At 43.8% G+C, this 21,711-nt stretch overlaps 1 protein-coding gene across 1 annotated transcript in view; it reads left to right on the top strand.

Annotated features, from left to right (window-relative positions):
• Positions 1 to 21,711, top strand: part of LOC122399531 (protein O-mannosyl-transferase TMTC1-like) — a 175,617-nt gene that overhangs the window by 53,286 nt on the left and 100,620 nt on the right. Inside the window, exon 2 of the mRNA XM_043400274.1 lies at positions 21,228 to 21,405. Within this exon, the coding sequence (XP_043256209.1) occupies positions 21,228 to 21,405 (178 nt within the window). The remainder of the gene's footprint in view (positions 1 to 21,227; positions 21,406 to 21,711) is intronic.

Raw genomic sequence — 21,711 nt, 5'->3', positions numbered from 1 at the left:
TTAACGGAGTGTTTGGATCCTGTTCGAGTATGCATCGAACAACGCAAACGAACGAAACCCGTCAAATATCCAATATGAACAGGGATATCTCGAGTCGTAATTTGTGAAAATCGTTCCAGTTGATTTTACAATTAATTTCAATCGCGAAACTGTTTTTTAGACCTTTATCGTAATTAACGACGTCGGGTGGACGCGACACGACGGACTCTATCTGAGAAACCGTCGTAAATTCGACCAGCTTTATTAAAATACGCACGGTTATCACCGCCGTCGTGATATTACGTGGAAAATACTGGCCGGAATAATGACAAGCAGCATGGTCGGAAAATAAATTATGCGCGTGCACGCGGCTCGCGAGATAACGCGATTACGTCAAAGCGTGCGACACCCGGCTCGCAAAAGGGTACACACAACCCCGTAACGACGCCATGCGATGCGAGCGATCTTTCCGTTGGCCTCTCGAAATTCGCCATCACTCCGATATAAAAGAAGAACATTCGTTATCAATTTCGTTATCGATTTTTAAAGACTTATTACGGCCGTGGATTTTCATTCGATCGAGAAAATAATTTACGCGCAAGAGTTCTCGAGGATCGAATGCAGCCAATAACGATCGTGTTTCAAAGGCCTCTCTAGCTGCTAGATTTTCCGTGGTCCTATTTCGAGGTCTACGGCGAGAACAATAATGCTAATTACATCGCCCCGAGGAAGATGCATCGAGGGAATTTACAGCAGGACCAAGTTCGATACAGGGCGACGCGCAAACAACGAGTCGCTCGTTCGATCTTTCTCGCGAACAGGATCCCAATTTCGATAGCCAACTTGTAATTACTCCGTACAGATGGAATCGAGAAGTTACAGGATCCCGGTGACTCCGGAGTTCGGTGAAGTTACCGGGCGAATGGCACTGCCATAAATTTATAGCCAAGAAAATTGCCAACTTCTCGATACGCTGGTCCGACGTTACTTTCGACTTGTCATTCGTAAGACCGAATTCGTATTTTTTTACGTTTAGTCGATACTTGTTGGGGAAAAAGTTATTCTCTTTTGTGCAAGAGCGACCGCGCATTACAACAATAGCTGCATAGCATAGAGAGTATTAGAATCAGCCGAATTCTGAATGGTAGCGAAATCAAAGAGATTAAAAGTAAACGGCCGATGGTTGTTCAATTAATTATAATCAATGGCTGCATTAATAATCATCAAACACCGCAATGGTGGCATCCAAGCCAGATACGAGCTAATAATCCGCCGGTACTCGTCGACGTGTTTCATCGATCCCCTATTAACGCAATTGTCACTAAAAACAAACCAACGTCCTGGACGATTATCCGGATAAATATTTTGTTTCCCGGCGCGGTGTAAAACGATAATCAACGGGAACCTTGAGCGTCGAACGGAATCCTCGTATTATCATCGGTAACCCGGGCCGCGTTGTGTTTATGAGGCCTCGGCGAAATCGCGTGCAGCTACATGTGCGTAATAATCGATAATTAGACCTCTTCCTCGCCCCTACCTGAAGGATGTCCATTTGGGAAACGCGATAGCCTGCCGGTGCCTATTATTATCAATGCTAATCCCCAGATAACACCCGACATCGGTAATCGTGTACTCGGGTTATTGGAGTTTCTGAGTATTATGGACGTTACACACGATCCCGCGTTCTCGAATCGGCTTCTTCGGCCGTTCGCCGCTGCGGACGATTCGGAGGTGCTCGTCCTGCTCCGGTGAATTAAAATTACAGGGCCCGGGGAAGCCGTAGTTTACCAGCGACGATGAAACCTGTTCACCGCGAATCATGTCGGAATTATTAACGCGAGCATTTCTCATTTCCGGCGCTCTCGTGCGCAACAGAAATTATTGCTCGTCCCCGTAAATATATTATAAAGCCGTGCGATTTATACGCCATCGCGTTCAAGATACCATACCGAGTACGATCGAGAATATTATTTTAGTTGCGTCGAGTAGGCGCGAATAAAACAGTGAGACGAGAACCGTGTGCGTTCGACTCGGCTTGAAGAATATTTTGAACGATTGTACCTTCGTCGACTATTCTCGCACGATACCGTTTCCTTCCTCGTTTCACGCGACAAAAAAAAATGCACGAGGAAACCCTTTAAGCATCATCCGACACGATACCGTTTATCTAGGATACCGTTTCTCTAGATACGATACCAACTCCATGTCATGCACACTGAACTGGTTCAACTATATACTGATAAGCTGAGAACCATATACGAAGGGCTTAATAGACACGATACTATTAACTTAAGTATCGTTCAACGCGATATCAGCCATTCGATAGACACACAGAACTGGTCGCATCTCAGACACATCTGGTAGTAAATACTAGAGCCAGTTTAGAAAAAGAGTATGCCACGGTAATCGAGATTTCTGACCTCGATGCCGCGTATCCGTAAAACATATAATACGAGAAAGAAATGGCCAAACAACGCTCGAGGTAAAATGTAAAATTAGGTAGGAAAAAGGAAATCGTGTCGTGAATTGTATTAGGTTGTAAAGCAGCTGTTGCCGAACAATGTTCGTTCTCTGTGGCACGTTTTATATATTTCGTTTCGTTACGGCGCAGTAAAGACGCGGAATAAAGTGAAGTAGAAAAATAAAAATCCAGCCAATCGGCGAAAGGGCACGGAGGAAGTAGAGTAATCGAAGAGAAGCGCGACCGTCGTCTGGCAAAGCTGCTCCGAATTCGTGACACTTGGTTGCCTCTTCTGTTTCAACCTCGCACGGATCCTGTCAAAGGCAACAAGCGCGACAAAGGGAGCAGATAACGATGATTCGCAGGCGAAAGGAATGTGGAACAACGGGGGTCGCCGGATCGACGAGGCCGAAAGATAGAACCAACAATGGGGATAAAGACGACAAGGAATAACGCGGAATAAGAGGAACGGAATGGGTTGGACGAATCGAGCCCGATAAATCAACGGGTTAACGGAGATGGAAATCCGGGTTGTTAGTTCGGCCGTGAAACGCGGTCAACCATCCGTGATGGAAGAAATGGCCGCGAAAAGTTTTAATCGCTAATTAGGCGAGCTCGCGTATATGCATGGTGCATCGTCAGGATCGGGGACGCAAAACCAATGGAAAAAGTTCGCAGGAACGTGTACCCTGTTCGACATTGTTCCCGAGGTGGACCCATTTTGTACTCCGGTAACGCGCAGATGCTTATCTTAACAGGAAGTGTTCGAAACGGCCACGTTCGACCCAAATATACCAGTCGAACGTCGATTATCTGGAATAATAGGGAGAGAATTTCGTTTGAGAACGAGATTGGTCCAGGAAATTGAACGTTATCCGGTGGAGCACGTATTATTGTTAAATTTTTGTAAATGCGACTTGCGACAATTCGGTAGAATAAGTTATCGCGGATTGTAATTAAAAATTACAGAGTACAAAAGTGGTTGTACTTTGGAGAAATAGTCATTTTTGGGAAAAAAGTAAATAAAAAAGCACGCGCACGAGTCGCGAGGTAAGGCAAATGAGTATTTCGAGGCAGCTGCGACAGGCAGCCGGACGGACACGTTGCCTGGCCGATGTGAAAACTTCTTGGCCACGTAGAAACGATGTGTTCGCCGTTTTAGTCGCGCCGTTCGCCATAATGACGTCGCCTTTATCACGTGCGGAGTTGTCCCAACGAGCCACGGCATTAGAAAGAAGTTGCTCGCCGCGGTGCACTTCCGTCGGTCGAGTTTTCTACGAGCGGATCGTGCGCCTAAACGAGCACAGGTAGGCTTCTTACCGTCGGGAGAAGAAACTTGCGACACGTACGAGGAAGATACGTGTACGACGAAACGTTGAACAGTTCGCGAGGAAGTTCGTGTCCGCGGCGTTCGGAAACCGTCTGCTACCGGGAAACGACGATTACGTTGCATGGGATGTTTCGAAACTGTTGACTGCTTGATAGAGGAATGTAAAAGAAACGAATTCGACTTGCGTTACATTTCATTCATACATTATGCTATCTTAGACCTTGCACACGATACGCATTTTCGTGACTCTGTCGATCGACAACGGAATACACGGAACCACTCGTTGTTAGTTTGCAACGCACTTGTACGCCTCGGAACGCTCAGCTTCTTGTTACGCGACGGGATATTCAGCATGCCGACAATATCGAGAGATATTGCAAATTCGCACATGCAAATTCGTCGAGACGCGCACGAGTTGGTGGGCGTCGTTTCGCGTAGCATCTGCGGCGGCAGTAACTGTTGCAACGAAAACGTACACGGGTTCCGTGACTGCGAGGATATCCGGTAGAGAATGGCGAATGTACGTCTATCGACGGTACAGCAATTTGCCGCAACGACATTCTCGAGGATCCCTCGATCCCTAGATCTTTCTCTAGACCAGTCCCTGTAACGTACCCATAAAACTATCGCCCCACCGTTTACCCGTATTTTTTCTTCCCTTGGTTGCCCCAGCTTCCATGAAACTCGTATAAAATCAAACAAGGAGGGGGCGTGGGGGGAGTTATCTTTGTTTATGTTCCTGATTCCTGCAGATAACTGTGCACGTGAACGTCGTTTGTTCCATGTCCTTTTAAAAAATAATGGAACATGGTACACGCGACGAATATCGTTACTATATTATCTACGAAATATACGAGTCTATCTCCATCTAGGGGATCCAATGTATCTTATTTAATAAATCCACCAAAGTAACTGTTACGCTCGGCCGGTGGAAGGAATTTGTACGGATTTTTCTTCTACAAATTCTACTTTGCGAATTCCATCCTGACATTCTATGGCTACCCGGGCAAACTCACCACCAGACAGTCAACCTAAAGAATTTCACTTTCCATTGTAGTGGCGGAGTCGTTATATCTACGAAGAACTCTATTATATCCAGAGTAGAAATCAAAAAGTCCTTTGTAACTTGTATAAAGGTGCATTTAAACCCAAATATCAATGGCGATCTACGTATTATATCTGCTCGTTCGTTGCGGAGAACCTTGTGTATTGTATCGCAGTCAAGACGTTCGTTACCGGTCGAGAACAAACTGTAATTTCGATGCACCGTTTCACTTTGTTACTCGCGGAACAATGGAATCGTACAACGTCATCTGGTCGAACGAGTACAGACCCCTTTTAATTAGCGATAGCATCTCGCGTACGCTTTGTCCTGGAAAATTAGAAAATATTCCATCGAACGTGCTCGATAATCCATATGAAAAGAATATTTCGTTCTGCGAAACCAAACACTTTCGTATCATTGAAAATAAACGAATTCGTTCGGGCGGGTTTGAGAATAGGTGGAGAAAAACTGTGCCAGGTCTTTTCTCTGTAAAGTGTGTCGAGAGGCCCCGAAAAAATGAAAGATCTTCCGAACTATGCCACGAGTTTAAGCAGGTTAAGAACCACTGGTCTTGTATATCAAGAAGAGAATATTTGAGAATTCAGTCGTTCTCAGGCGGCACTTTGTAGGTTCGCCCTCGGGGCACGGATCATCTGCGTCAGGTGAAAACGCAGGCAAGCCGACAGCACGCAAGCCGTGCCTTGTATACACAGACTGGCTGGTATTTTCGTAGAACGGGTGCTCTGAGACAATACGAGACTCTCGAGACGAGAAGAGGCCTTCGTCGGTCGTCGCATAATGAGGCTGGCCTTGTTTCGCCCTTCCGCCGTCGAGGAGGTTGATAAGGGCGTCTCCAGATGCCCGACTGGACGAAGGTTCTCGGCTCTCGGCGTCTCGACGAGGAGAGACCGTGTAGGAGTCGCGATACGAGCACCTCCGCGAACAATATAGCTTCCTACCAGCGGGCCCCTTCTACCGGCAACATTAATTACGAGTAAGCAGGGACTAACTCTGTTGCTTCATCGACTGAAGCAGGGTGAATGACACGGTTCGTAAACCCTCCTTCTAGATCGATACGGATCCGTAAAGGTTGCATCACGGAGGTTTGATCGCGTGGCCGTCCAACAATTATTGTTCAATTATTGTTCAAGCACCAGACGGAAGGCCGATTGGCCGATCGAATTGCTGGATTCGATCGAGAAATCGTGATTCTATCCTTTCTCAAACAGTTCACCGATTCCTTGTCCACTGTTCTCGAAATTATTCAGATTTACATAAATACCGAAATAACAATATTCTTGAAACAGGTTAAAGATAATGTTCCCGGAGCGAGGGTGTAAAGGAAAAAACAGAGTCCGTTTTTTGCAGTATTGCTTAAAACACGGCTTACCCGGGTAAACTTCTAAACGTATATTATTTAAATTAAACTTCGGACTTTATCCATGGATCGTGGGTAATATTAAGTTTACCCGTGTAATTCTGCGTATACCCTTCTATTAACTCCATCCGTAACATATATAGTAACGAGAACAACGATGCTATCGGTTTTTCTCTTAAAACTCGGTGTATGAATTTAAATGATCTTCGCTGCGTGTTTTGCATTCGCGATTACTATTATTTCATTTTTTCTATTTCCGCATTCTCGTTGTATGTATAATATATCCGATATTATCTTCTCTTCGTTTATTTTACTTGACGTTTCTTTTCTTTTGCGTACATTACATATTTTCTACCAAAGAGCCCGAACCGTTAGAATGCTGGAAATATATAGGAAGTAATATACAGACATGCCTTGTTACCTTCAATGTTTCGTTATGGTAAAAACTACTAGATTCGATAAACAAAATTCAGCAGGAAATCATCAGGTTATATTTCAGCGACGCTTAAAATCATCGTACTAACTTTACCGAAAATGTTGTCGAAGAATCGACGGCAGTTTGTTGCGCAACGTTGCATTTCTGTATAACATACCGGGATTGGAAATCGATCCGTGGAACACCATCGCGTAAAATTCGCAGCGTTATGCGAGATATTTAAAACGAGCGCGCAAAATATTTCCGCCTGGTCGAATTACAACATATCGTATTAATTTCTACGTTTTTTTGCCGTTACGCGAGCTCGGCAATAAAATTTCATGGACAAAAATTGAGGATTTTTGACGAAATTTAATCCAGCCATCTGCACGTAATCCGGACGATTGTTCGATTCGAGTATTCTTCTGCTTGGAGGGCAATCAGACGGTTTCCAACGATTAATTCGATCGCGACCGTACCGGTACTACTATTGTTCTTTGGCACTGATTACACAGAGTCTCGGATGGTTTATTTTTTATTTAATTTCTCGTGCGACTTCCGGAGACAAGGGCGTTGCGTAACGAAGGGCTTACAAGTTCATCCTTCGGAGCAAATAAGCAGGAAGGTAAGGAGAGATTTTCAGCAGAGACGGAAGGATTGCATCGGAGGCAGTTTCGAGAGGGTCGAAGGATTGTATCAAAGTTTTCCAGGGAGGAACTCGACCGTACGCCACCTACTACTGCATTGTCGTTTTGTAGATCAAGAGAGGAGTGGGATCTTTACCGGCGTCCCACGAGTTCCGCCATTAGCCGTATTGTTTCGACCTCTCGAAGTTGTTCCAGCGTTTACTATGAAAATACTGTTTTCCGGACGGATCGGATTAGCATTCGTTTCGCTCGTCGCGATTATTTCGTCGCGGTGAAAATTCTATTCAAGCCGCTATCCTCTTTCGTGCAAGATTAACTTGGAAAAATTGCAACGCTTTTACCGTGACGTTTATTTAACTCTCAAAATCGGAACGACGATTATTTTTTTTAAATTTCTCTTGAATTTTTTCCCCATCGGGTAAAGAAATATTTTTTCAGCATTTTCGATTCTTTCAGTCTCTATCGACATTACCAAATTATAATTTTGCTGGTCCACGATGCGCAATGAAACACGCTTCGAATTAAGAAATGAAATTTAATTAAAATTCTCATCGTCGAATCTGAATTCCATCCGGCAGGGTATAATTATTCCATCTCCCTAGTGGACCTTGTCTTCGTTTTAGAATTTTCAGAAAACTTGATCGGTTCAAAAATGTACTTTTCACTATTTAATCGCAGTTCGTTCGATCCGTCTTTTCGAAACGTATTGTCGCGAGGTTAACTATTTGTTCCACAGAAAGTACAGGATAATTTCTTCGCGACCGTTTTCGCTTGTGGATGTCGTTTTCTTGTCGAAAGTAACAATATAACTTCCTCGAAGCAAGTGACAGGTGCGCCTCGAAAGTGAAATAGGGAAATTCTTCGTTCTCGTCTTTTTCTTGGCCTTCTTTCCTACGAAGAATAAGATGGGTTGAGGCGACACGTCCCTGTCCTGGGCTGACACAGCGTACTTCGCCAGAAGTTTGGCCCGGAATTTTAAAACACCCGCTCGGCGCGGGTGAACAGTCAGGTCAGCCGGGGAACTTTGAAACTCGGGGAAAAAATTGAAAATCTTCCAGCGTGCATTTATTGCCTCCCGCTATTACATCGTGGGTACCATGAAATTCGCATTTACCAGAATTTTGACTACGTGTAATCTGATTTTATGACCGTATAATTTTGACAGATGCGGCGAAATCGTAGATTCGCTCCTCCTCTTGGAACTTATTAGGTACTTGATACGTCGCTCGACTTTTTAAGTGACTACCAAGGGACTACGGTCTCCAACCATTCCACTTGGATTTCCTCGATCATTCGGGTTGCTAACGATTCCTGGTTTTTTGGAACATAACTTCGATTCATCTGTCTAAGACGAGGAATATCATAATAGTATAGTCAGAATTCTATTTAGCAACCAATAGTATCCGGCATAACACAGCTCTGCCGTAGTCTTGAGCGGCAAATTGATTTAGCATCAGCTATTGGAGCAACGTTTAGGAATTCATCAACAAATCCGTATTGTAACCGTACTGTTCCAACGGTAAATCAATTTGTTAACGGTTTGATAGCGTAACACCGTGTTTCTCAAACTGCATTCTCAATCTGTTCTATACATGAAATATAAATAGGTTTTTCCTCTTTAGCCATCTTCATTTAGCCATTTAAGGCACAATAACGAACGTGGAATAATATTAGCTGGCATGTTTCTGCTTACAATTTATCATTATACTATTTAGTATAAAATTAGTGTTCTAAATTGAATAGTGTTAAGAAATCCTTAATGAACCAACCACAGTATCGCAAGACATGTCAGCGTTGATTTAGAAAACAACAGGCAACAGGTAAAAGACGAAAGTTAAGAAACACAGAATTGGTCGTCCTGTCACTAACCATCAAGAAGTAATTATCCTGAGTACTAGTTTTCTCGGAGCACTCGTATTCGTGGTAAATATTCGAAGCTAAAATTTGAAGCGTCGACGTTGACCCTTCTTCGGGATTACACGAAATCTATCCAGAACAAGGCTTGCTATTGTTCCCACGTTTCTCCATTGTACCGCAATACCCGTAGGAGTTTATACGACGGAAACAAAGAAAGAAAAGAGCGTCCCGTCGGGCTTATCGTCCAGGCAGGCTTCGGATGAAGTATCCTCTCGGTTCACGGCGGACCATGTCCCCTCAGACGTTCGTTATATCTGGCCTGGAAATGTATTTCAATTCGCTCGAAGATACCGTTTTCTCTATTTCATATGGATGTTTTCTCCGTTACGGATAAAGGGATATTCAAGGAAAGAGTAGGGGCGGGAGGGAGGGAGGGAGGAAGAGAGAGAGAGAGAGAGAAACAGAAGCGTTTAGTTCGTCGCGGCACTTTATCCCTTAAATACCCAGAGGTATTCTTCCCACGGAATTGTAGGTCTCTTTCTTACTACGTCGCTGAATAGCCTTGGATATCCTGGGAGGATAGAGAAGTTACCTTCCCCTCGTATACCACCACCCCCTCCTTCTTTCTCCATCTTTCGTTTTTCCCTTCTTATTCTCCGTTCCTGCTCGCGAAGCAATTTATACGCGCCTCCAGCTTGCAAACAGCCACCCATTACTCGAGGACGATAAAGCTTCCCGAGCTTTACGAACACGTCCTGCCTTGCATGCACGAGCGGGGAAGCTCTACCCTTGGATTTATATCATTCGCGAGTTAAGAATCGTAAGAAACACGCTCGACCGTCAGGAATTCGTTGACGCTAATTGGCGTGTAGCCTCGTTCGATGGTGCCCTGCAACGTTCGACAAACACTACCGGTGAAAACGCATCCTGCAGTCGAGGAACTGCCGCTGTTCGTGTAAACATTCTGGTAACGCGGCGAACTTGGTTGTTTGCACGCCGTCCAGCTTTTGATAAGGCGAAGAAACTACGCGGAACGTGCCGTTGCAAAACGATTCTGTCGATTTCCCCAAGAACTTCGTTTCTGCGCGCCGTTTCCCTATCCAGGCTCCTTCGATCGCGTTCGAATAAATTTGTTCCCGGCAGGAACGCAGCTGTTAACGACACGCGACGCGACGTTACACATCTAATCACGCGAATTGCATTTGAAAATCAATTATGTCGGAATAACACCATCTTCCATTTTAAAAAATAAAAGCGCTATTTTAACTTGGGTGATTTAATTTAGAAGAAAAAGTTGGTGCCGATACGGTGCTTAATGAGAAAATAGATTGCAACGCTTTAAGACAGGCGTGCAAGATAGGCTCTGTTAGTATGAACTGATATTATTATTCTTAATTAGATCAAAAAGTTTTTTAATTTCACGTCGAAGTTAATTACGAACGGCCTTGTTCAATTTATTTGTGTAGTCGTAGACCTGTACTACTTGTTTCGCTAGGTCCCGATCTCTACTACTTGTTTCGCTAAATCCAGACCTGTACTACTTGGTTCACTACGCTCCGAGCTCTACTACTTGTTTCGCTAGATCCCGATCTCTACTACTTGCTTCGCCAGACTCCGACCTATACTACTTGTTTCGCTATATCCAGACCTGTACTACTTTCTCTCGGGTATTATTGTATTATACGAGATAAGTTTATTAGAATATTTTATTTAATTTGTACGCGCAGTCAACATTAAAGATTGATGTTTGACAGTGTTTCCGTTATGGTTTTTATTTTTTAATAAAAGGCGTATCAAAGATTCCGCTCACAGGTACTGGAACACATCGTTGAATGAAAATTTTCTGGTCCAGTCTTATCGGTTATCTAAAAGCGATCGATGAATCAACCAGGGGGGAGGGGAGGGATAAAATGGACATAAAGCTCGTTCGAGAGATGCTTGCTTCGAGCAGAACAAAAACTAAAGCATAACCCAGGACGTCCATTGGACAAAATAACGAGCATTTTCGCCCTTGGTGAAAGCGCGGGTATAGTTACGACTAGTGGAAGACGAATAGGATGTATTTCGTCGTGAATAGAAGTCGTTCTCGAATTATTGCCGCCTCTTTCAGGACCGGCTTGTATATTTTACTCCTGTTTCACAATGGAATCGGTCGTACGGTCCCGAGCAACCGCGCGCAGGGAGAATATTCGGCGTTTCGACTGATTGCAAGTTTACAGCCTCTGGCTCGATAAAACCTGGCATCATAAAGCTGAAGCAAAATATAGAAGGAGGCAAGTATACAAGGTGAAAAAAATCTGACTCGAATCGCGTATGCATGCGGTCGTAAATCCGTGCACAGGTACGGGCCGACGTCGCTCTTCGAGTTTACGAGTCGGGGTCTTGATTGTAAAACTGGTCCTAACTCGAGGCTACTCGGTACGTTCGAGTGGTCACGAATGGAAACTGAATAATCACCAGCCACTGTTCCCACCTTTCCGGCCGCGCAAAGGCGTTGCGAACTTCCTGTTTACCTTGGCACGCCACTCGAAACTACATTGCGAACCGATGCGACCGCCCAACCACGGAATTAGAGATTCGCGATAGAAATCTACGTCTTGCGTGTTGCTTTGCTGGAATCGACGAGCCCGTTCGCTGGCCATTGGTTCGCGAGCCTAATTCTCCGATTAACCGGTGGAAACGAAATACCTGGTTACACACAACGTGTTTCAGACCATTTCGCGAATCTTTCCCCTTAAATGGAGCATCGAAAGTTATCCCCTCGATCCGAGAGAATACTGAAAAATACACTCTCGTTTTATGATCCGTTTAACGCTTAACGTGCGCGTCCGGGATTTTATTTCTCACAGTCCGGCCAATAAACAGTCGAATATTCATTACGCTGGTAGCGGCGGTCTGGCGAACGCGAAAGCAACAAGAGAGAAAAGAGTGTGTTTTAATTTCGTTCGCGGCTCGTTGTTCGTTATCATCGCGCTGTTCTTCTTCTCTTCCAAGAAAATGTGAGATCGTTCGAACGTCGTGTTTAATGCTCGGGCCAGGGAAAACCCGGAACGCAATTAATCTCGAAGCACGAGAACCCGCCGGTGCAGTTTCGTGCAGCGCACCGTTACAACTGTGTAACGATCGCGGCAGAAACGAGCGCATCCTGTGCCTGCTGCAACGGAACTGTGCCAGCTCGTTTCTGCCTTTCGTTTCGGTTTTTTGTCTACTGTTTGCGGCTGAGAAACCGGATCAGTTGCTCGTAAAGCGACCTGGCATGCTTGTTCCGACGATCAAAAGAGTACCGATTAACGTTACATTTAATGCGAGAGCGTAATAGAGCGTACACGCATAAAAAGAAAAGAAAATAAAAAGTATAAAAAGCGTTTTACACTCCTTTCTTTTTTCTTTTTTTTTTTCAAGACGTAATTCCTTCGATAAAACGGTATCTAGGTCGGACGCTGAGGACTGCTTTATATTTCATTCTTCAATGTACCGTGAATTACAAGTTTTATCGTCTATCGTTCTTCTTCGACTTAATCTGTATGATTAATGTAGTTTTATTTCGCTTTTACGTCACGATTCGTTTTGCTTGAATGAAATTAATTATGTTTAAAGAGGGAATGGTCGTTGTACACAACGCGATATACATGTATTGTTATATCTAGCAATGCTACCAAATTAGTTGTTATTTTCGTTTAATTTTACGCTACGTTTGCAAAATGTTATTTCCTCGAAGAGTACGTGGTTCTTGTTTGGAGCAAAGTTTATGCAATCAAGAAGTCTAGAAAACGTTGGATAAATATTATTCCGCGATGCAACGAAGGATGGTGGAATTGCATAGAAACGGGAGAGTTCTTGGAGGAAAAGTATACGCGAGTGTGATTAAAATGTTTAGAAAACACGCGTGCGTCAGAGTGGCTCACTGGCGGCTCTGAGAGTTCATAAAAGCGGTCAGTGCGCACGAGTATTGAGCAACCCTGAGCATACTCCTGTGGATCTCGAATACAAGGGGACTGGGAACGAGACTGGGAAGTCAGATTTTCGTTGGGCGATATCGGGGGTCCGACACCATTGATTGGTGGCATCGTTCCAAATTACCCTTTAAACTATATCCCATCAGTGACGCGGAGCTGTTCACTTTTCTCGCTACGTCGATCAGTTTTTACGTCCCGGTATCGTGGACGCGACTGACGTGTAATTTCTCTCGACGTTTCACCGTTTCCCTGGCCCCGGTGAAAAAAAAAAGAAGTGACAGCGAACGTTCGTCGGAGTTTCCGCAGCGCGAAACACAATTGTGTGCTCTCTCTAAATCCTCTTTCACCGACGGCACTTTCAGTCCGTTTGATTGAACGAAATTCGGATCGACGTCGAGACACCCCAGAAAAAACTCATTTTTCCCCGGCCTGCAAGGCACACGAAGGGCTGGAATTCCGAAAACGATGCAGGTATGTGACAAAAGGTCCCGGTCGTCGAGCGGGAATTCGAACAATTTATCCTGTACAAGTTGCATCGGACACGTATGATTGGCTGGACAATGCTTAAACTTTCTCCAAGGACTTTATTGGTTTTAGCGACGAGAGTCGATTTTACGAGTAAAATACCAGTAGTGGTTCGTGAATGAGCTAACTCAATATTTAAGCTGACGGAAAAAACTACGGACGTCGATAATGGATTCCAATTGAAAATTATAATACGATCGCGGTTTAAATATTAATTAGAATTCCGTGTTAACGATTTTACGTGTAATTTTTAGCTGCTGTAATATTTCGTAGCAAGTATCGGTACCACGGTTACAAGCTCTGTTAAAGCAAGTTTTTAAATTACACGCTGGGATCGACAGCTGTGAATGGATACAGGATTTACCGTACTTTCAGACAATATTTTGATTAGCCACTATGATCGGTTTCAGCAAGTTCCGTCCAAGCCAACTGTCGAATCGATTTCAATGAAAATCAATTTCAGTTCGGTAACAAGAATTGCTTGAAAAGTGCCTCGAGCCACGTGATCGTTTTCTCGCGAGTTTCTTAATCGGCCAGGTGGGCTGCGCCGCGCCATCTTGTCGGGGGTCATAGTTTATTTGGGCACGCGAAGATTGGGCCGCGAATAATGCAAGGGACGAAACACTTGGAGCTTGCCTGTAATTTCGGCCACGGGCTAGATAGCGGCGCGATGCATAATGATTATGAGGTATTACGTACGAACATTGTGCGCGGCCACGTTGGAAGGCCCTTCATCATGTTCGACGTGGACACGCCATATTTTCCAATACACAATCTGGGAAAGGAATGAGCCACGTCCGTTGATATATGGCGCCACTCAAGGCGTATAAGCGGCAGTAATTCACGGTATTATCTGATCTGGATGCATAGCTACGCGAGAGCGGATAGCTCGCGCGCGAGAATAACAACAGTGAATCAAAAAAGGCTAGCGAACAACCAAACGCGATGACAACCAACGAACAAAATTGAAGAGAAACGGTCATCCACGGGCGATGGTTTACCGAAGATCCGGGCATATTGATTTCATCGAAACGGACTCGCTCGATCGCGAGATTATCGTCGAGCCGATGTTTTGCGAGACAAACGATGACAAAGTGCGCGGTCGAACGCGATCTTTTTTTCTAAGATGCTTTGCGCGCAACGTGTTCGAAAACTCGCGGTGACAAACAATTTTATTTAAAATTAAACGCATCTTTTAATACTCGGAGAACATGATTTCTCTTTTTGCAAGTTCCCGATTCATTCATAGGATTCGGAAATTAATATCGGAATAACCACCGGTTTGTTTTTACGCTTGACAAATTTCGTCAGACTCTTTCACCTCGAAGTAGCATTGTTCTCGTAATGAAATTCACGACTACTTTCTCTCCGCCATTTATTTCGTAGCCGCCCGTTCGTTCCATTATTATCATCGTTGAGGGTTTTTATTCCTTGGTTCTTGCCCGCGTTATCCCACGGTTCCTGGTTTCTTCTTCCTTGCCTCCGTTCTTCGGCTGCGGCTTTATATTTTTCATAATTAATTAACCCGCGGAGGGACTCCTAAACAATGGTTTAAATCCCTGCGTGATTTTCGCGGTTCAACGAATAATGAGGCGAATTCGTCGTCGCGGGGGACTATGCCGTACCCCTCCCCAGTGAGCTGATTCAAATTTTTCAACTACCCTACAACATCTATTAATAACTTAAATCGGAGATCAGAGATTACGTTGAATCGCATGATCGCTGATCGTTGAACAAACCATACGATTGATCGATAAAGACGATGGATTAATCTATTTCTGTCAAACAGTTTCTGATATTGAGACGCGATTAACGACAGTTTGTACACGCAACGAGTAAGATCGAAGTCGGTGAATGTTAGTGATATATACATATATCATCGTATACTTTCGTAGCGATACGTGACTGGAAGCAAGGGAAGCTGGCTGGATCCTTAAATCACTGAAGCAGCGCCGGAGAATAGTAACCGGTATATCCTAGCCTTCCGGTACCATATTCTGCGCACGATTTAACCAGAATCGGAATGCTTCGTGAGCATGTCCTGCGGTTCAGGACGATTCCTCGAGTGAATTTAAAAGAATAAAACGAAGGGGGCATCGATCTCCATCGAGCGCAATTATTGATTTCGATTTAACTAACCGAGAACGTATAAAGGAAAACTGGATGGGAACGAATGAGAATTCATTTTTAAAGGTATACACGCGCGTACACAAAGCAGTAATCGATTGGTATTGTCGGCTGGATACATTTCTACGTTGAAAGCGTACTATTAATCGCGGTGGTTTTTATGAGAAAGAAGCCAATTTAAATGAACTAATGCGATAAAGGAAATGGAATTCTTGCAAACAAAAAGATCCAAATGGTTTTCTTTAATCTTCCGTAGCCGTGTCATTTATTTCTGAAGCGAGTATATTTATAAACGATATCGTGTTGTAAATTCCTTTCACCGTTCTTATTTATAATCGCAGTACATATTTATTTCTGTATTTTGTAATTTTGTAATTTCAACGAGGACTTACTTTTGTATTCCACTACTCTGACCAAGAATTTCTAACGAGGATTATTGCTAGAAACTTGGCGCGACTGAAAAGTAATCAGAGTATATTTTTTAACAACTTCCTACACGAAAATACACTTCGAATAATATTAGAGGATAAACTTTATTATCCTGCCGCGTAAACTCATCGTTTATTCCCAAGTTTTAGGTATTTACTTAAAAAGTTGGACGTTTAACAATTATAACGTCAATTTTATGAGGCAGAATATTTCGACTACAAAGGATGATACCCAATGCGGAAATTAAAAAAATTCTGAAACTTCCGAGATGGCTGAGACATGCGCGAAAATGTATTACGGAATTATTTTACAGCGGAAATTTACTTTCGGGGTGGAAATTAACCCTCAAATACGCGGCCGCTCTTCATTTACTTTTTATAATTCGCAAACTACGCAAGGTAGACAAAAAATCTTTTGAATTTTCGGCTTGTGGGTCATCTCTTGTTAACTTAACTTATAATTCTCTAACTATTTTTCATTTCCATATAAATTTGACTACGTATAGTACTATTTGTCCGAGCCGGAGTGTTTAAATTCTGTTTGCCAGCTCACGTTCGATTATTCTATTCTCTTTGCCTGTCCACGTACAGCTTCGTTCCGCTTCTCCGTCTATTGACTATTTAATTTTCCCATTTATATCTTATAAATTCGGTACAATACGAAACTGAACCACCGTTCTCCTAAACAACAAATTTCTGCACATTTACACATCCACGTTCCAGGCCAGCGTAACTCTGATTTCCATTTCGAATTTGCCCAGAGATTACATTACGATATGTATGAAATGATACCAAGATACAAGCAACATCCATGGCCATAGTATCTTATTTTAGATCAAAGGAAAAATATCATTAGTTAATTAGATTCCGCTGCTATTCGCTTCTGACTTCTATGAGACGTCTCCTTTGAAGGCCTCTTACTTATTTTGTATAGACGCGGTCTATCGAGATCGTTATCACTTTTTCTCCGCATAAAGGCCAACTCGAAGATGTCGAAAGGCAAAGTTAACGTTGCGTTGCACCAGTTAAACGTGGATCGTGCTACGAAATCGGTTTCGAGGGAAGATCGGAAGAGGTCGTTGAAGCGAAGCTCGACTCGTTCTTAACGCCGACACGAACACGGTGGCGGCGGCGGTAATGCATGACGGAAGAGTAGGAATAAGTATCGATCGGCCGCAGTGGTCGGCTAGTAGTTACTGGCGAGCATGGTCAAACAGCAGTAATAGAACCGGTCGTGGTCAGCCAGTAGTAAGAGGGTAGTTGCGGTCGGACAGTTAGTATCAGGTCTCGCTGCGGTTAGTCGCGAATAACAAACAGTTTTAGTTCATCATATTGTGTTGTTGCTTTGAAACGTACGTGGTCGCGGCCCCGTTAACACCAAAACGCCCTGGGGAAATTGCCAGTTGCGCATCGGGAATAAGGGGACGCGTCGTAAGAGACGAAACGAAATTTATGGCCTCCTTTCCTCGACGAACACGAGGAAATGAGCAGAATTATAACTTCGCGGTATAAATATATCCACGGTATAGAAAAAGTTTACGATATACGTCAGTCGTGCGAAGAACTTTGAGAAAGGGTAACAACGACACTTTGACGTTTGAAAGGTATTGGAAAGGCAATCATATTAGGGAAATGGGGATACCACATCGACTGCGCGAGAAGAATCGTACTGGTTCGGTGACTATTTCCGGTTCGTTATTAGCGAGGTAGAGAATGGAACATTTTTTGGACAGGATTGTTACGGGGATGAAAAGTGGATGCATATTAATGTCACTGGCAAAAAGCAATGGGTGGATATAGGAGAAACTGCCGCGTCCAATGCAAAAGGGAAATTGCGTGCTGAGAAGATTATTCTGTGCATGTAGTGGGACGAGAAAGGAATTATCCATTGGGAATTGCCTCTACCTAATCAGACTATTACGGAAGAGCTGTGGCCAAGTCCCTTTGAACCTTTTCAATAAAACATATTTCTAAACTATTTTCTAAACTATTGCTAACACGAAATATAGAAATCGATAGTTTCCTTGATCCATATCTAAACGATTTGATGGACGTTTTAATAATCAGAGGGGAAACTGTTCGAACAAGTTAGGTTGCTTGCAATACGAAAGTATGTTGTCACCGTTTGTCAACAAGTAACGATTCGAAAGCACGAACCAAGGAAGTCAGGTTGGGCCAACTTGCCGTGCGTTTAAGAGGATGTCAGGTCGAAACAAAGCCGATTAAGCGCTTAAGACCGAATCGGTTGAACGCCTAATTACGTCGTGAACGGTGTTCGGTACCACTCCCTCTTTGTTCCCTCCGGTTGTCTAGCTTTCACCCTCTGTCTACCTCTCATTGGTCCCTGTCTTTGTTCCGGTTCTTATATCGAATCGTTTAACGAAAGTCGAAAGCAACGTTTAACCCTTTGTCGAGTGCTTCGAATATGCTATTCCTCATTTTCTTTATACTTATCTTTGATACGGATCTATCGTTCTTCCTGCTAAATTTAATTTAAATCTGATAAGGGTAACGTCAGAAATTTGCCTCGTTAATACAACTTCTTGACAGCTGTCAAAGTTCATTAAACGTATCTCGATTCGCGCGTGGCCGTGCTTGGGTTTTCGTTGATCGGTTCGGGACTGTGAAATGGCTAACTATCGTTGGATTACTTGCGTAAATGCGTCACGTTGCGTAATAGCCTGTTTTGTTTTCCGCGCGCGTCCATGTGGGACACGATTACCTATGTCATTTCGAGTATGATTTCCCCATTGATTCCGCGGGGAATTGATCAGCGCCATATAGAACGAATATCGGATACCGGGTGTCAGGCAGAAGTTATCTCGCCGTGACATAAAATTATACCAACTGCGTCGGCATACTAAACAGCTTCCCGATCATGATACATCGTACCGATCGTGACTTTCGCTTTGTTCCTAAATATTCTAAACTCCGACACGGAAGTTTTCTATATAAAACACACTATATAGCAAGCTTTTTATATCGGAATGATATGGAAAATGAAGCCGATTTAGAAGGACGTGCTAACCCAGGCCTAACCCATCGAGCGAACAAGTTCTGGTTCGGTGCAAGGCGAAATTATTTAGAAACTATGATATCGTTTCACGAGCAAATCCCTTCTCGGACCGTTTCATTATTGATGATTCAATCACGGCTAACAACGTATTCACAAACGGATGTTCTCATTTCCCGGATCCACGGTATGTATTTAGCAAACGGAGACCGACGCGACGGACGTTTCGAAACATTTCCGAGACACAGTCTCGTTTCACAAGGTGCAAGGATGCACTGAAATTCGCGCTGCAAAGGGTACGATGAGGGCTGCATGTTTAGGATCTTCCTGTTTGCACTTACGGGATTTCCCGGCCATGATGCACGAGTCTCCGGTTTCATTGTTGAGCAAAGAGGATCGAACCAGATTCTGCGTTTCCTTCAGTTTCAACTGATTGTTTGCGCGAGTCTGGTACACCATTATGCTGATAAATACAATACACGCGCGGTATACTCCTCTGTATCGTCGATGAGCTCGGACGTAGGAGAATTAATATTTCTGTCGCATAATTATTAAATTACGTACAACGAAATAATCTTATATTTACGCGTCGGGGTATCGTTAAATAATTTGCTGCATGGTATTGCAGAAAATTCATTTTATATTTGGAAATTACGCTTCGTATTGATTCTCTTGGTACACGATAGCCACGGTAGGGATCTGGAAGTGCCACATGTGGCTCGTGAGCCGTAATTTGCCCTCCAATGGTATATAATGTATCGTAAAATCATTTCCACAGAACAAAATGCGTAGATATTAAAGTTAGTTTCTATCCTAATTTACCAAGAGCGCTTCTTTTACCAATCGGTCGAAGCAACTATTGATCTCGCACGATAAAATCAGAAGACGGCAACCGAGCATAATAATTTTCCGGCAAGCCATAAAATTCCGAGTAAAATCTGCGTGGAAACTTGCAACTGACACGTCCGAGTTCTTTGGTTGATCCAGGGCCAAGCAGAAGACAGGGTACGCCTCCTGGATCCTTGACACCTGGAACACGGCCAAGCTTAGGTTCTCTAGGGGCGTCGAACTTATGCCGTCGGCAGACTTTCAGAATTATTGCTCGGCCGCGTGAGCAGCTACGGTGTTTGTTTTCGTCCCGATGGCTGCTGGCTCGTTGTCTCACCACCTATTTCTCTTCCCAATTTTCCATCATCGTTGCACTTTCTTCGCGTTATTCCGTAACTGGAATCGATGTACAGGCGCAACATCGACGAGCGTGTCTATCGGAGAAAATAAACCGTTCGATGATCGATAGCCGGAAAACAGGCGAGAAAGGGTTCCAAGTGTTTTGCGAGGCATTCTCGCCAAACGAAAAACACGTTGTTTGGCGGGAATGAAAGCCGGACAACGTTGAACAAACCAAGAGATTTTTGCACGGTCGATCGAGGGAGCGTCTTTGCAAACAAAACAGTATCCAGCATCCCAGATATTCCGATATGTTACTTTTCAATTTGCCTGGTAGAAATAACAATACAATGGGCATTCGTTCTCTCATCGTACGTCACGGTTTCAAATTCGAAAATGTTTCTCCTTTTGATATGTATACGAGACACAAGATTGGAATACGCTGGACTTTGATGTCACGTTCCAGGGTTATTTGTATAAATGCATTTTTTCGTTTCTCCGAAGAAACTATTGAGAAGAGTTGTTAAATATGTGTCTGAAAAGCTGTTACCGGCATGGAATTTTAATGGAAAAAGAATGAGTTTCTCGCTGATTCCGGTGAATAGAGGACGGAACGAATGGATGTACGGAGCCGATTTCTGCAATCCGCTTATCTTGGTCGACTTGGTCGGATTCTCGTGAAAACTTTGTCACCAGTGCGCTTCAAATCCGTTGTACTTATAAACGGGGCTAGACGGCGATGCTCATTGTTTCCCGATTCTCCCGATTGAACGGTCGATGAGAACCGTCGAGGAGAAAATCTTTGATCGTGATAGAAACATTTTTAATAAAACCTGCTGTTAATAATCCTAGTGGTAATCGTTGGAACAGATTCTAAGACGGTCTTCTTTTGCTTTCAGGCTGAACTACCTGATGTCGGGATTAACGCCAAGCTGGTATCACGCGACGAATATTGGCTTGCACGCCATTGCATGCGTTTTGGTCACAAGGGTGAGCATAGTCGTCGCATCGTTGCGTCCCGGATTTGCAGCCCTGACCGGGTTGCTGTTTGCCGCTCATCCTGTACACACGGAAGCGGTGAGTAACCAACAACTTTTAACAGCAGTCTATACAAAGAATAAGCACTGGAAATAACGTGAATTTCTGCGCTTCTCGCGTACAACTTAATGGCGACTGAATCGAGATTGAACGTTAACTACAAAGTGCTAATTAGTTGACTGTTTAGCACGGTCTGAACACTTTTATTATCTCGATCCCGTGCTACATAATCGATTTGGATTATCGAGCTTGCAGCGTGTAGCAATCTCGAGCGCCGCCGATAGACATTAATCCCACGTTTTCAGGTTCGCGTGGGAGCAAGTTTATCTTAAGCCGATCGAGGGA

This window comes from Colletes gigas, unplaced genomic scaffold, assembly GCF_013123115.1.
Source record: "Colletes gigas isolate AHSC1104 unplaced genomic scaffold, ASM1312311v1 Colletes_gigas_Sc00013, whole genome shotgun sequence".
NCBI lineage: Eukaryota > Metazoa > Arthropoda > Insecta > Hymenoptera > Colletidae > Colletes > Colletes gigas.
Note: the sequence above shows the minus strand (reverse complement) of the source record. Positions and strands in the feature narration are given on the sequence as shown.